This window comes from Brachyhypopomus gauderio, chromosome 16 (assembly GCF_052324685.1).
Source record: "Brachyhypopomus gauderio isolate BG-103 chromosome 16, BGAUD_0.2, whole genome shotgun sequence".
Classification (NCBI taxonomy): domain Eukaryota; kingdom Metazoa; phylum Chordata; class Actinopteri; order Gymnotiformes; family Hypopomidae; genus Brachyhypopomus; species Brachyhypopomus gauderio.
The window spans coordinates 5,273,870-5,289,904 of NC_135226.1; the positions used below are offsets into that span (position 1 = coordinate 5,273,870).

The 16,035-nt window shown below is 46.6% G+C and overlaps 1 protein-coding gene across 1 annotated transcript in view; it reads left to right on the top strand.

Moving 5' to 3' along the window:
- Positions 1-76: 76 nt before the first annotated feature.
- The window catches only part of foxn1 (forkhead box N1), a 19,594-nt gene continuing 3,635 nt past the window's right edge, over positions 77-16,035 (top strand). Inside the window, exons 1-8 of the mRNA XM_076977268.1 lie at positions 77-132; positions 4,707-4,854; positions 8,439-8,558; positions 9,585-9,935; positions 10,317-10,400; positions 11,928-12,055; positions 12,476-12,572; positions 14,912-15,119. Of these exons, the coding sequence (XP_076833383.1) occupies positions 77-132; positions 4,707-4,854; positions 8,439-8,558; positions 9,585-9,935; positions 10,317-10,400; positions 11,928-12,055; positions 12,476-12,572; positions 14,912-15,119 (1,192 nt within the window). The remainder of the gene's footprint in view (positions 133-4,706; positions 4,855-8,438; positions 8,559-9,584; positions 9,936-10,316; positions 10,401-11,927; positions 12,056-12,475; positions 12,573-14,911; positions 15,120-16,035) is intronic.

Genomic DNA, 16,035 nt, shown 5'->3' on the forward strand with positions numbered 1-16,035 from the left:
AGGACGTGTGTCGCGTGCTGTGATTTACGTCTGTTATTGTTTGGTAGAACGGGTAGGATAAGGCGCTCACGACAGCATGGATCACACCTGCTGTCTTATTGAGAAACACGTTACTCTTAAGAGTCCAGAGCTGTGAGTGCAGGTTCACCCAGCCTTACCAGCTCTGCTTGGGTGCTGCGTGGCAGTTTGTGAGGTCCCAATCTTGTAAGCCAAACATTCACTCTTTCCTGCTAGTAATGCAGGGATCTTTTGCTCAAAGCTCTGGTCTGGCATTTAGATTTGAACTATTTTTTGAGCTCTAACAAGATATTATGTGTCCACATATACCTACGTGTAACTTTTTACTTTATGATGATCTCTGAGATCTTATGGTATTAATTCCTAAAAGCAGATTAAAGATTGCTTTTAGCCACTATGGCCCAAAGCTCTGCAACTCTCTTCCTGAAGAGCTCAGAGACATTTCATCCCTGTATAGATGGGAAGAAGAGTCTCAAAACCTTCCTGTTTAGATCTGCTTTTATAGTTAAGCAAGCCTAAATCTGTTCCAACTTATTTACTTTATTCACTTTATTACATTATTTTATTGTGTTTGTTTCCTTTTTATCTTTAATTTCTTAATATTTTCCTTTTGTCTTCTTATATTTGCTTCCTTTTAATGTTTCTTTTTTCATTTATTCTGTAAAGCACTTTTGAGTTGCATGTATGTATGAAATGTGCTATACAAATAAAGATTATTATTATTATTATTAAATGAGAGACTGTGTGTATTACATGGCTGTGTTTAATAATTTTTTAATTACTTTTTTAAATAAAGGAAGACTGCACTTTGATTTCTCTGCCCCTATATGGTAATGAATTTCTACTTGGCACAGTTAGAATTTATTTTTTGAATTTATTTAACTAGTGTACTTAGTATAGTACTGTATTTCATGAGAGTATAGTATTTTATGTCATGTTACACCTGTTACAGATTATTACACTTACATACGTCATATATGAAAAATAACATTGGAGTAATCATAGTGAATCCAGTGATGTCACTGAAATTAAAGCAGCACATGCACTCTCACAGCTAACGGATAATGATGACCACCAACAGCAACCAGAGATCTGTTACCAGACTGTGACGTTACTTGTGGGATACGTATCGATAGTATAAGTTTTTCACAAAATTGGAGCCAAATAATTTTACACTTGTGTTTACTAAACGTAGGGGGAACCTCTTTATCCTTCCTGTGATGTTGCAGTAGATACTATCTTGCAGCGGTTATCTTGTCTCTCTCTGGCTCATATATCTCTACAGGTTTATGAGGCCACAGATGTTTACATGGAATTACAGAGATCTGTATCTGTTTCCATATACACTTTCTATTGATCTTGAGCTTTCCTGTATATAGTCCTAAAAGTTTTATTCTTCATTAAGCCAGGTTTAGCACGTAGGTGATGACAGGCTTAAACCTTAATGACAAAACCCTGAGGTCAAAGTCATTCCTCATATGTAAGCAGCAGTGTGCTGCCCATGTGTTAAGTAAACATAAGAGGTGTCATAATGATGGAGTGTAAAAACGGAGATCTCTAATGGGGCAATCCTACGGGCCTCCCTGTCAAGGGTATAGCACACACACTGTTGACACATTGTTCACTGAATCAAACACACACTGCTGACCCTGTTCATTGAATCAAACACTTCTGAGTTCAAACTCCCATTTCTTTTTTCATTTTTTGTCCATATTGGATGCAAACAGTATGCATTTTTCTACTATTCTACATTTGCAGCAGTAGTTTGTAGTAGTCTTGATGCAGAGGATGTCAGCTGAATGTGTTTAGTAAATTTACTCCAACATCTCTCTGGATGATAGCGTATTTTCTCAGAGATCAGTAATTTATACACTGAAAAAAGGAACTTTGTGGTAGAGTAAAATCTACTAAATTAACTGTTGTAATTTCTACATTGTAATATTAAGATTCAGAGATAACTAGAATTTCTTAAGAAAAAAAGTATATATACACAATTGAATTGTGAACTCAATAAAATGAACTGTGTGGAAAGAGTAGGTTTATTGCACTACCCCTAAGGCTCATCTGTTGTGCTGAGTAAATAAAAGTGGCCAGTGAAGGCATAGCATCAGTTAGTGGACCTGAGACCATGGAGGGGACTGGCGTCCTCTGAGGGGACTGACTTCCTCAGAGGGACTGGCTTCCCCCATTGATGGGTAGTGTGGCTTGGTGTGCATGGTGGGTTGGTGAGTGTAACCTCTGGACCCCTGTATCCCTGACCCATCTGGATCTTAATAGTCTGACACTGACACTCTGAACTGTTATCTAGAGAGAGAGAGAGAGAGAGAGAGAGAGAGAGAGAGAGAGAGAGAGAGAGAGAGAGAGAGAAACAAAGAAAGAAAGAAAGTGGTAGAAGGGAAAAGAGAGGGAGATAATTAGTCAGAATTCCGCTGCCAATAAAAAAAATATATATATACATATATATTTACATTTAAAGACCAGTATTGGAGAAATACAGCATTTTATAGCACTACAAAACCAGAAACAGATTCCTGAAAAAGTCCCTAGTCAGCTTTTACTGAAGCTCACAAACCCTATGACAAAAGGACTGATTCTCACCAGCACAGCTTTACCAACAAATACAAAAATACAACAGATTATAAAACAAAGTAAAACAAATATTTGGAACATTAGGATTATGAAACTAAAACTTAAGAGTAAAATAAAGTGTAATCAGGTCCTAAACAACAAAGAGCACGAATTACCAGAGTATGTAATTACTGTCAGAGATATAAAATCAGATCCTAACCAAGTGCATATAAATAACTTACCAATTTACCATAAGTGACCACAACAACAACAACAACAACAACAACAACAATAATAATAATAACATGTTTGAATTATTAAATAACCTAAATACGGTGATAGTGCTTTTGTTATAACAAGCTTTTTCATTTTAAGCACTGTATAAAGATAAATCATAATGTTGCAAATCAAAGAATAGCCATCTTGACTTGAGGGCATTCACTCAACATTATGATTTGTCTTATACATCCATTGTTTAAAATGAAAAGGCTCTCCCAGATTTCAGTAGCGTTCTAGTTATTTTTTTCTAGTGATTTTTTCCCCACGTTTTACATTTCTTATACACTTTTTCTAGGTCTTAATCTCAGAACTACGGGTGGTTGTGTACAAATGGCAAAATACTTTTTTATGACGTGTACTTCAATTCAATGGGGATATTTGTTTTGGGAGCTTTTCATATTTCATTTCCCGTCGATGACAGCATGAAATACATTAAGGCTCCGGGAGCGCGTGCTCGTAGGCGCGCGACGTCTCTCACTCTCGCGCCGAAACGTCGCTGCGCTTAAAGTCGAGCAGCTGTTAGCGAGTTATTTTGGAAGACACGTGACTTCATTGCCTCCACCTTCAAGACAACATGAATAATCGCATTCATAAATCCAGCTGCCGCGAAGATGTTATATGTCACGAGATCGTAAATCTTTTTCCCCCACGTTTTTTTTTTTACTTCTAATTTTTATACTCCTGGGCAGTGAGGCTCGCTGCTTTTAAGTACGAGTAAATGGTCGTTTTCCTTCTGATTTGAGTCGAAATGCTTTCCTAAAAAAATCCTGCGTCCTGACAATATGCATTACTGGACGATGACAGCGCCGCGCGCGCGCTCCGGTGCCTCGCCGAGAGAGGGTGGAGGTGTGCGGCGCGTGCGGGGAGTCTGCACCTCTTACCTGCACCGTTTACCTGCACCTCTTACCTGCACCGTTTACCTGCACCTCTTACCTGCACCGTTTACCTGCACCGCTTAGGTGTTCGCCTGACTTCACCAGCTGTATCTGTGAGGCACGCGTAGACTGGAAACTGTGCACTCAGGCTCTGTCATGCCACGTCCTGGTGCCAAAGTGTTTACCGAGATCAGTGCCCGTGTATCCTGCTATGTTATCTCAAGCACTGGGCTTAAGAAAACTCCGAAACAATACTTCTATTATCCAGTAAGTAGCAGCGTTCAGATTTGAATGTATCAGCAGGTGATATTTGTATTTGAAGGTGCACCTCAGTATCCCTGCCTCTCGCATGCCCTCTTCTTCAGGAAGGTTCGCGCACTTAACGTCCTGTTCTTTCAATGAAACACGGTTCTTCAGAAACACCTGAGTGATTTTGAACATTCTTAGAAGGATGTTTATTTAAAAATGTGTCAGTAGTTTGCGTTGGCAGACATGACCCCAAACTGCTCGCTTTGACACAGGGTTGGCAGCTTTAATGAGGGCTCAGTAGTATGTTTGGGGCAGGGGCAAGAGAGGGGTGGGGTGTTGGGGTAGGAGAGGGAGGCAACAGGAGTTGAGGGGTTGTTTTTCAGAAATGAGCATCATAAGCATCGTCTTCAGGGAAACAGGTTGTGATTGGAGCTATATGGGCATATTTGAGCAGTATGTGAATGTGCATATACAGTATATATATATATATATATATATATATATATATATATATATATATATATATATATATATATATATATGTGAGTGTATGTGTGTGTGTGTGTGTGTGTTGTGTGTGTGTGTGTGTATGTGTGTGTGTGTATGTTGGAGAACCTGTTGCAGCAGGTCCTTCTCTCATGGCTGTGAGCTCCTATAGGTTGGCTGTGGGCCAAAGTGAGAGGTGTCTGTTAGCACTTTCTGCTCAAACCTGATCAGACAGCGGAGAGAGAGCGGCGGAGAGGCACGAGGACACACCGAGCACACGGCACTGCTGACGGGGGCCATCGTGGCAGAGGGTTATTATGGGATGACCTGTGTGGACGTCGGAATGGAAAGTCTGATGACGGTACTCTGCGGAAGCAAGGTAACCCCGTGATGGACCTGGACGTGTCTGGGCTACACTGACCACATCTGTCTCTATCATTGTTTATGTAACTTAAAACTAATATTTATAGACTAGTTCACCACAAATTATAATTTGTTTTAATTTATAATTGTAATTTGTGACAAAATGACTCTCCACTGTTTTGCACTGATTCAACTTTCAGCAGTTATTTTCAATAACTTATATCCAGTAGCCAACTTCCTGTAGAGCAAATGTACACTTTTATGATGTTTTCATAAGGGCTTTTTGTGAAATCACCTGACATCAAAATACCTTAAACTCCTTAAACCTGAAGCACACTGTCCTGTCACACGTATACTGGGCCATGTAGATGCCCAGAAATACTGACCTCTGCTGCAATCAACATGTATGTGTGTGCGCGTGTGAGTGTGTATGTGTGTGTTGGGTCCTATACTTTCATACAATGCCTATGGCAAAAATCCTCAATGTCATATTTTTTAGATGTGTAACCTGCTTGCTTTGAGGCTTACAGTATATTCACGTATTGAGGAGATCCTATCATATGGCAAATGTACATTTGCATGGTTGTGTGTGTGAGGAAGAGTGTGTGTGTTTGTATGTGTGTGTGTGAGAGAGAGAGAGAGATAGTGTGTGTCTGTGTGTGTGTGTGTGTGTGTGTGTGTGTGTGTGTGTGTGTGTGGGAGAGAAAGTGTGTGTAAGAGAGGGCAGCATTCCAGCACTTTGAAACATCACTGAGCTACTACACATCACCTATAATGGACCTCCACTACCAGTCGGTAGTGGGGACAGGACTACCAGTCGGTAGTGGGGACAGGACGACACCACTGACAGCTCACAGACGTGCTGGTTCCAAAACACTGACTCCCCAATACTGCCTATTGTTTCGTTTTAATCTTTTACTCAAAGATTTCTATGTTGAACAATTTTAGAGATTTATGCCTATGATGATTTCACTGTTAAGTAGTTATACTGTAACACATTTTTAAAAATCTTGTGTCTCTTAAGTCATAGGCAAGTTTGCCCAAAGCATCTTTCAGACAGAATACTGTAGAAAAATGACTGGAATAAATTAGTGCAGTGAGTATACAGCTTCATTTAAGAATTAAACTGTACTTTAGAGTGCTACCTGTATGAAGACATCTGTGAAGTTCAGATTATTCCATAAACTGAATGAACACAGCAGGTTTGGCCAGATGTGAACGTTACATGTTTTGGTGGATTCTGGACCTTAGTCATACAAAGCAAATCATGGGAATGTTTAGAAATCCCTCAAATCACCAGAATCATCATAGAGTACTTAACCTTTTCCACACGTCTGCTGCTCTAACGTGCCCAAATTCAGGGCCTTTTTTTCCGGCTTTTACTTCAGTCATAAATCACTGGCCTCCCGCCTGCCAAAAATCTCGAATTTCTGGCTCCTGTTTTGTCCAATTTGCGCAGTTTCTTTTAGACAGTTTCTGTAAGACTGCGTGTTTAAGACTGCATGTTTGAGTGCTGGCTGTACGTGGGGGTTGAGTGACAGAGTGCTCATCACTACAGCTATGGCATGTTACCTGTTTTAAAAATCTAAAAATCACTGCGATTTCAAAAATACCATCTCATTATCCCCAAACAAGTTCTAATGCACAACTAAAGCATCGTTTGTGATTTTATGTAGAGTTGAAATGAAGGTTGAAAGAAAGCTATTAGGTCACAACAGTATTTCCACTGGAGTCAGACAGATGGAGGGGGGGGGGTCCCCAAAGAGAAGCTGGAAGCAAAGAAAGTGTGATGTCGTTGATGGTGGCTGGTGGAGGAGTGTGGAGGAGTGTGGAGGAGGAGTGGAGGATGAGTGGAGGAGGAGTGGAGGTTTGTTCCTGCTGACAGATGAAACTACACCCCACCACTGACATGCTGAATGAATGAAAGCGTAAAGGGAGACAGTCCATTACAGTCCATTAGAAATGCCAATCAGACAGGGGTGAGGAAGCTCAGTCTCTGGGATGTGGTTACATCAAGATGCAGGAAACAAGCAAGAGACCCGTGAGATAAATATGATCCCAAACGTCGGAGGAAAACGGAGCGTTGTGTGAAACGTGTGACAGCCTGGGTCTTCAGGATGACTTTATACTGCTGGACTGTGTGCGCTGTGTATTTAGACTGCTAACGAGGGCTCTGCGTTCCAGACAGACACACGTGGTTGAGTGAGGGCAGCTGTTAGCCCATCACGTCCTGATCCAACAGGACCAGGAGACATCGCTGTCAGGAGGGATCACAGCCGGGGATTACCACCAGGGATCACTCCTGATCCTGGATCAGGCTGTGGTCCCTGCCCGTGATCACTGGTGAGATCCCTCCTGTTCCTGGATCAGGCCGATCCCTCGTCGTTTTGCCTGCACAGCCGGTTTCTCTTTTCGCTCTGGGGTGGCGGTGTGGTCGAGATGACCCTGAAGACACAGCTGATTCCTTCCCAGGTCTCAGTTACACTGCGTTTCGCATGATGTCCAACTCACCTGTCTCAGTTTCACCACATTTCCCTGCTGAAAACATATTGGTCTTTGTGTGACAAGTGCTTCATGCTTTGTTGGTAATTTTAATGAGTTTCTGTCAGGTGCAGTCGGTCTGTTGATTGCTAGTGAAAGCAGGCGGCAGTGCAGTAGCTCACCTGTAGCCTGTGTCTTAGCTGTGGTGTTATCAGGTGTCAGGAGGGCTGAAATAAGGAATCCCCCCATACACACACACACTTTTCAAACTGCTTGCAGGCGGACATTTTCACTGAGATACAAAAAATGCTTATGTGTACATTTGAGGAACAGTTTTGGTCACTGTCGAGAAGATCCGCGGTGGTGACTCAGCGTATAATCCCTGGAGTGCTGACAGGGCAGAGCAACTGACACAGCACCCTCGACCCGTTCACTCCGGAGCAGAAGGTGGAAACACGGAGAACAGCTGAACACTGCTACACTGTGGCTGCTTCTTTATCTGAAGTAAAAAGCAACTTTTTGAAGTTCTGATATCTAACTGTGGTGTGAGAAATGTAGTGAGAATGTGAGGCGTTTTAAATGACTGCTGGCATTTACCCATTGTATACTGGGTGCGCATTATTTGTGCGATACTGGAAATTGGACATAAAATTGTTCAAATGTTTCACGTGAATACGTGGCCTGAGTTGGTTGGGCCTGGGTTGTGTGTGAGGGTACCGTAGGCAGCAAGGATGAGATTATGTTGAGCTTTCTGCATCTTGACTCGACATGAAGCTGATATGCATCAGTAATATGACTAATGCCTTCTGAACCTGAACTGCCAGTCATATTACGTCTCTGCAGTCTTGCAGCTCAAGGTACAACAGTACTGCACTCTGAAACACTCTGATGGTCCGTGGGACCATGAACTCAAGCGCTTAGTTTGCTCGAGCTTAATCTGCCTCCCGAAGCCTCATTCATGCGGTCTGTCACGTCCGTTATGTCAGAACAAGTCCGGAGAAAATGACAGTTCTGATGTTCTGACTCGGACCTGCCAGGCCACCCCTCCTGACTCAAACCCCTGGTCAAGAGCACAGTCGTGCGTGCGGGTTAAGGACTCTCCCTCTCTCGCTTTCGCAGCCCTGGGGACCCATGTCTGCTGAGCCTCTCCCTTTCCCAGTGGTGCCCAGGGACAGCCCACCCCAGAGTCCTGCTGCAGCCCCGCGTCCTGCCCCCAGGCCACGGATCCTGCTGACCCAGGTCTGTGCCTCCTCTTCCTCCTGACCCCTCTGGCTCTGGGGTTCACGCCGAGCTTTGCACACACACACACACACACACACACACACACACACACACACACACACACACACACACACACACACACACACACACACACACACACACACACTCTACTGCTGCACCTGTAGGGTATAATATTATACAGCATTTGCACAAAAAGTTCATATCCATATACATGGATGCAAAGCATGCAGCTAAGATCTGCCGTTCGGCCAAAAACCAGGTCACTCAGTGCTGCTGTAGTCAGTCACGTTATTGGAGAACAAAGCAGCACTTCTTGTAGTGGTGGATTGCGACATACAGCTAAAGAGATGCGGCTAATAAAGTGATCACTCGGTGCGTTTTGCTTGCTTCATGTCTAGTCGGAGCTGCTGTCTGTCTTAGATAAGAACCTGCTGTCGACCAGCTGCTGTCGGGAGCAGCAGGAGCCCTGAACCTCCGCCGACGGCGCTCTCTCCGAGGACACGGCGCCCCGGAGCGGCACGGCCGCGTTTTAGCATTACACTTATCAAAGTTGGGTTCATTTATATCAATGAATGACAGTCCTGAGGCTGTGATATATCACGGCAAATACTTGAATGTAATCTTTATTAGATCAAGGGCCCATATATATCTGCATTTTAACATGGAAAAAAAAGTCACCTCCGGTTTACGTCAAGCAGTTGGAGATGAAATGATGCCGAAAACACGCGGAGCAGGTGATGCTCGTAGGTTTTTAAGTGGTTTTCAATAAGTGTCTAGTCTGAGGGTAAGGAACACGCACTCATATACAGACATGCATACACGCAAATCCACACACATGCTCACACCTGTACACACATTAGAAGAGCATGTTTGTATCTCATTCTGGGAATTTGTTCACTTCTGAAAGTTACAACAAGATGGTCTTGTTTTTGGAGACAGCAATACATCTACACAATTACTCTGTCAGTATACCCCACTTTCCGTATTATTTATGATCGTTTCATTGTGTTCTTTCATTCCTAGTGCCCTAAACGCAGTCTTACAGACTTTGTCAGCAGCTCACAGCAAGATGGCGCCCCCTGCAGGTTAAGGACTGGCACTGCGGAGCGCTTCCGAAGGCACAGTGTGGACGGTAGTTCACTGGGCCAGGACGGCGGTGCCGGTGACAACCGTCGTCCTGGCGCCGACAAGCGCTTCCACCCTTACAGCAGGCGCTGTAGCGATGGAGCACCCCCTGCTGTCCCGGCCTACTGCTACCTCCAGGAGTGCCCGGCGTCTGACGCGCTCGGCCCGGCTCTGATTGGCAGTGTCCAGTCAGAGGGGCCATGTCCCTGGACGCCCTTGAGCACGAGAGGCCAGTCCTCCATGTTCATGGTGAGCGGGACAAACAGGGGGGGGGGATTGTGTGTGTCCTCTCTTCTCCCGTGTGCTCCGGTAGACACCCACAAGTGTTTGAGGCTAGCGACTGTTCCCCATATTGCTTCTGTGAGGGTTAGCTAGCAACAGAATGTCAGAAAATAAGATGTTGGAGTGGAGCAGAAGGCATGTTTGCAGAGACGAGCAGTCAGACAGCTGCGAGCGTTTTCCCGCACTCGTGCCAGAACGCTTACATAGCCCGCGGTGTGAGCTGCTCGGCACAGGAATGTCAGACAGACAGATGCGAAGGGGAGATGATTTTCTGCCATAGGGCAGTATTAGCATAACCTGTGTGCTGTAAGTGGTGTTGCTAATGACCCTCCTCTCTCCTCTCTGCAGGAGCAGAGTTCTGCTGAGGAGCTGTCCGGGTGTGCGCTGTCTGCACACGGGACACCCAGCACTGTGAGTTCCCTCCCACTACAGGTAAACTGTAGGAGATTGTGTGTGTGTGTGTGTGTGTGTTATGATTTGGATATATGATATGCACTGAACGTGTATGTTAGTGTGCATATATGCATGTAGCAATTCTCTTGTGTATGTCTGCGTGTATATGTGTGTATTCGAGTGAGTGCATGTGTGTAAAAGTGTGTGTGAATCAGAAGTTAAAAAGTCACAAATTACAAGTCAAGCCAAGTCACTTCAGGCTAGAGTCTAAGTGAAGTCTTAAGTCAATACCAGGACAAGCTTAGGGACATGAGATGAGAATAACTGTCATATATGACCCTGGTAGCTCCTGTCGGCTGTCATGCATTACTGGCCTCTTCCACATATTGTATATTTTCTGTGTCTCCTCTCGCCAATACTGTTGAGAATTTTCTAAAAAATGTAAGCTCCCATCTTATATTGACATTTAAACTTTTAGCAAAAATCACGTCTGAAATCACATCTTATTTTATTTAACCAATGGTTGTTTGTCTCGAGACAAGATTTGTATCTTTGTAACTCCCTATAGCCAAAGGACCCACTTACGGCACTCCGGCTGTAGCCATGGCAACCCTCCTTTGTTTACATTTGACGCTTCTCTTCGAGTTCCCGCTCGCGGTAAACCATGTTGTGATACGTCACGAGAAAAGGGGTTGCGTCGCAAATCACCGAAACAAAAGTAAAAAATAATGGCAAAATAAACACACAAAGAAAGTATTTTTCTATAACTCACACAGCACCTGGATAACGGACTGAGTTATTTTGGACGAGTCGAGTCATTAGGGACGAAGACTGAAGTCTTTGTAAGCGACTTAAGTGCAACTTCGAATCGAGTCGCTCACTCGAGTGCCATCTCTGTGAATGTATATGTTTGTATATGTGAACGTTTGTGTGTGTATATTTGCGTTATTGTGTATGTTTGAGTGTATGTGTGTCAGTGTATTTGTGTGTGTACATGTAGGGGAGAAAACAAACACAAAGAACCTCTGTTTTCAACCCTTTTGCATGTCACTGCATTCGCACTGCATTCGGTTTACTGTGTGAAGTCAGTCTTAATCCTTCGGCTCAACTGTTAACATGTGTCAACACAGAAGAAATACCTTAGCGATAGCACAGAAGGGTATTTTGGATCTGCTTCGTACTTGTAATGAAAACATTGGCATGATACACTACATCCTCAGACTACAAAGAGCGATACAAGACAGTTCAACATGTGTATAGTGTCTTAGAAAGAAAACAAGCAGGGTGAACAGTGTGCTAATCAATCATGATTTAGAATTATGCGCAGGAATTACAATACATCAAGAGCCGTGAATGCTTGCTTTATGATGCGTGTTCAGTAAATAAGCGTTCTGGGAGGGTAAGAACGCAAACAAAAAGGCATTGTGTGTGTGTGTATGTGTGTGTGTGTGTGTGTATGTGTGTGTGTGTGTGTGTGTGTGTGTGTGTGTGTGTGTGTGGGCTGTGTGTGTGTGTGTGTGTGTGTGTGTGTGTGTGTGTGTGTGTGTGTGCGTGTGTCTTCTCCAGTTTCCAGCAGAGTACTCTACAGCAGGACCAGAGGAGAGTCCATACTACTCATTCCCAAGTGTCTCGTCACGGCCCTGTCAGGACAGTGCAGGGCAGCAGCTCTATCCTAAACCCATCTACTCCTACAGGTTCGCACACGGGCCCCCAGCGCCTCTCACCCATGCTACAGTCACACGCACCTGCCCTGAACTAATCATGCCCTCAGGCATGCAGGTGTGGGAGAAACGTCTGTCTCTTCAGTTTAGGAAATAAGAGCTTCGGGTTTGTGTCGTACTGCAGATATTAGAATTACATATAATGCAGAAGAACATTTCATAATTTTAGTATAATGAAAAAATGTGTGTTCAGAATTTTATTCTGAGAGACACTGAGCAAAAAGTCTGTTTAAACAGCAGTGGACGTATCTGCTCCTATAAGGCTCTTGATGTGTGATTCTGGCAGCTGTTAAGATGTCATTACCCCATGTTCTGTCAACAACGAACACACTGTTTTAAAGTCGGACCAATTCGTTCGCTGGGATTGTGAGTGCTTTTCCTGAACTTCCACAGTATTCTCATCTTCATGGCTCTGAGGAACAGCCGAACAGGCAGCCTCCCTGTGAGCGAGATCTACAGCTTCATGACGGAGCACTTCCCGTACTTCAAGGTACCCCAGCAGGTGTCTGCTTTACGTTTCCCTCATGCGAAAGCTTCCCAGCAGCTTCCCCAGGCGTCTGTCCTCTTATTCACTCGTTCTCCCGCTTTGGTAGCGAAGGCACAGAGGTTTGCGTTAACCGTCACGAAGAGAACGTTCCTTGAGGTGAGCGCTTCAGTGGGGGCTCCTGCATTGCTCTGTTATTCATGGGGATCCCATCCTGATCAGTGGTCGTGAATCACGAGCGCTGACAGCAGCCCGCACTGCCGTGCCCGGGGGCCCAAACGTGCCGGAGCTCGATCGGAGCGCCTTCATCTGCCGACTCGGGCCCCGCTCCCAGCGGAGCTGAACCTGGGAACGCTCCCGCAGTGTGGCACCGTGTTAGCTCCCCTCCAGACAAGCAGCGGTTCAGACCCGTCTGCGCAGCACCGAAGGGATGAAAGGGTCTGGCAGGATGGGTGAAGTTGGGCCTGATACCTCCCACAACGCTGCGGAGTGATGAGACGTCATGGAAGACAGTGGGCAGATTTGTGCGTGTGATGGATTATGTTTACGTTCGGGTTGACTTTGTTACCTGAATGCTGGATGTAATTGCTTTACTCCTGCGTGTGTTATCTTTGCCTGTGTCCTGCCCTACTTCCGTGACATGATGTTTAGAAAAATGTCTATGAATATTCACATTTATAGTGCGGTGTAGATTTAATTTCTTCTGTCTACTGATCTGCTGTGTTTACTGACACTGGAGTTTCCAGGTACCAGTCACAGTGCTCCAAGCTAACTTGTAACCATACACTGGAGCAAACGTTCAATTCCTCATATGTTACATTCGCACAGAACCTCAAATATGTCTCAGGCTTTTTCATCTTGACATTAAATTTGCTCCAAAATCACTGTCAATTGGAACCTGTGCCAAAGAGGTGAAAACTGTTCCTGGAGACTCTGAGGTCAAAGGTCAGTGTCACCACCCCTTGCTGATCTGTCAAACCTCAGTGCGGCGGTATAGAGCAGCTGATTGATTTAGGACCGGCAGGAGATCTGCAGTGGTTGATGGGGCAGCAGTGGTGGTGCCCTCATTGGTGCCCTCATTGGTGCCCTCGCTGGTGCCCTCATTGGTGCCCTCGCTGGTGCCCTCATTGGTGCCCTCATTGGTGCCCTCGCTGGTGCCCTCATTGGTGCCCCCATTGGTGCCCTTGCTGGGGCCCCCATTGGTGCCCTCGCTGGTGCCCTCATTGGTGCCCTCGCTGGTGCCCCATTGGTGCCCTCGCTGGTGCCCTTATTGGTGCCCTCACTGGTGCCCTCATTGGTGCCCCCATTGGTGCCCTCGCTGGTGCCCTCATTGGTGCCCTCGCTGGTGCCGCCATTGGTGCCCTCGCTGGTGCCCTCATTGGTGCCTCCATTGGTGCCCATTGGTGCCCTCGCTGGTGCCCTCATTGGTGCCCTCGCTGGTGCCCCCATTGGTGCCCTCGCTGGTGCCCCATTGGTGCCCTCGCTGGTGCCCTCATTGGTGCCCCCATTGGTGCCCTCACTGGTGCCCTCATTGGTGCCTCCATTGGTGCCCTCGCTGGTGCCCCCATTGGTGCCCTCGCTGGTGCCCTCATTGGTGCCCCCATTGGTGCCCTCGCTGGTGCCCCCATTGGTGCTCTCGCTGGTGCCCCCATTGGTGCCCTCGCTGGTGCCCTCATTGGTGCCCCCATTGGTGCCCCCATTGGTGCCCTCGCTGGTGCCCCCATTGGTGCCCTCGCTGGTGCCCTCATTGGTGCCTCCATTGGTGCCCTCGCTGGTGCCCTCATTGGTGCCCTCATTGGTGCCCTCGCTGGTGCCCCCTTTGGTGCCCTCGCTGGTGCCCTCATTGGTGCCCTCGCTGGTGCCCTCATTGGTGCCCCCATTGGTGCCCTCGCTGGTGCCCTCATTGGTGCCCCCATTGGTGCCCTCGCTGGTGCCCGCATTGGTGCCCTCGCTGGTGCCCTCATTGGTGCCCTCGCTGGTGCCCTCATTGGTGCCCCCATTGGTGCCCTCGCTGGTGCCCCTATTGGTGCCCTCGCTGGTGCCCTCATTGGTGCCCCCATTGGTGCCCTCGCTGGTGCCCTCATTGGTGCCCTCGCTGGTGCCCCCATTGGTGCCCTCGCTGGTGCCCTCATTGGTGCCCCCATTGGTGCCCTCGCTGGTGCCCCCATTGGTGCCCTCGCTGGTGCCCTCATTGGTGCCCCCATTGGTGCCCTCGCTGGTGCCCTCGTTGGTGTCCTAGCTGGTTCCTTCACTGGTTCCTTCACTGGTTCCTTCACTGGTGTCCTCATTGGTGCCCTTGATGGCGCAGCCAGCAGTCCTTTCAGTTATTATTCCTGCTCCATCAGACGGCTCCCGACGGCTGGAAGAACTCCGTGCGCCATAACCTCTCCCTCAACAAGTGCTTTGAGAAGGTGGAGAACAAGAATGGCAGCTCTGCGCGGAAGGGCTGCCTGTGGGCCCTCAACCCAGCCAAGGTGGAGAAGATGCAGGAGGAGCTGCAGAAGTGGCGGAGGAAGGATCCAGTTACAGTGCGCAGAAGCATGGCCCGACCTGGTGAGCATGAAACTCGCAAACACCAACACCTTAAAGCACACCCTAAACCACACTCTGACCAACACCCTCACCAACACCCTAAACCACACCCTAAACCACACTCTCACCAACACCCTCACCAACACCCTAAACCACACTCTGACCAACACCCTCACCAACACCCTAAACCACACTCTGACCAACACCCTCACCAACACCCTAAACCACACTCTGACCAACACCCTCACCAACACCCTAAACCACACCCTCACCTACACGCTAAACCACACCCTCACCAACACCCTAAACCACACTCTGACCAACACCCTCACCAACACCCTAAACCACACCCTAAACCACACTCTGACTAACACCCTCACCAACACCCTAAACCACACTCTGACCAACACCCTCACCAACACCCTAAACCACACCATAAACCACACTCTGACCAACACCCTAAACCACACTCTGACCAACACCCTCACCAACACCCTAAACCACACCATAAACCACACTCTGACCAACACCCTCACCAACACCCTAAACCACACCCTTATCAACACCTTTACCAACACCCTAAACCACACTCTGACCAACACCCTCACCAACACCCTAAACCACACCCTTATCAACACCCTCACCAACACCCTAAACCACACCCTCACCTACACGCTAAACCACACCCTCACCTACACCTTTATCAACACCCTAAACCACACATTCAAGACCTTCAAACACACCTTGACCAACATCTTCACCAACAACCTAAACCACACCCTCACCTACACGCTAAACCACTCCCTCACCTACACCTTTATCAACACCCTAAACCACACCCTAAACCACACCCTTACCACATTTACCAACACCCTCACCAACATCTTCACCAACATCTTTACCAACACCTTCACATCACCCTCACCAACACCTTTAC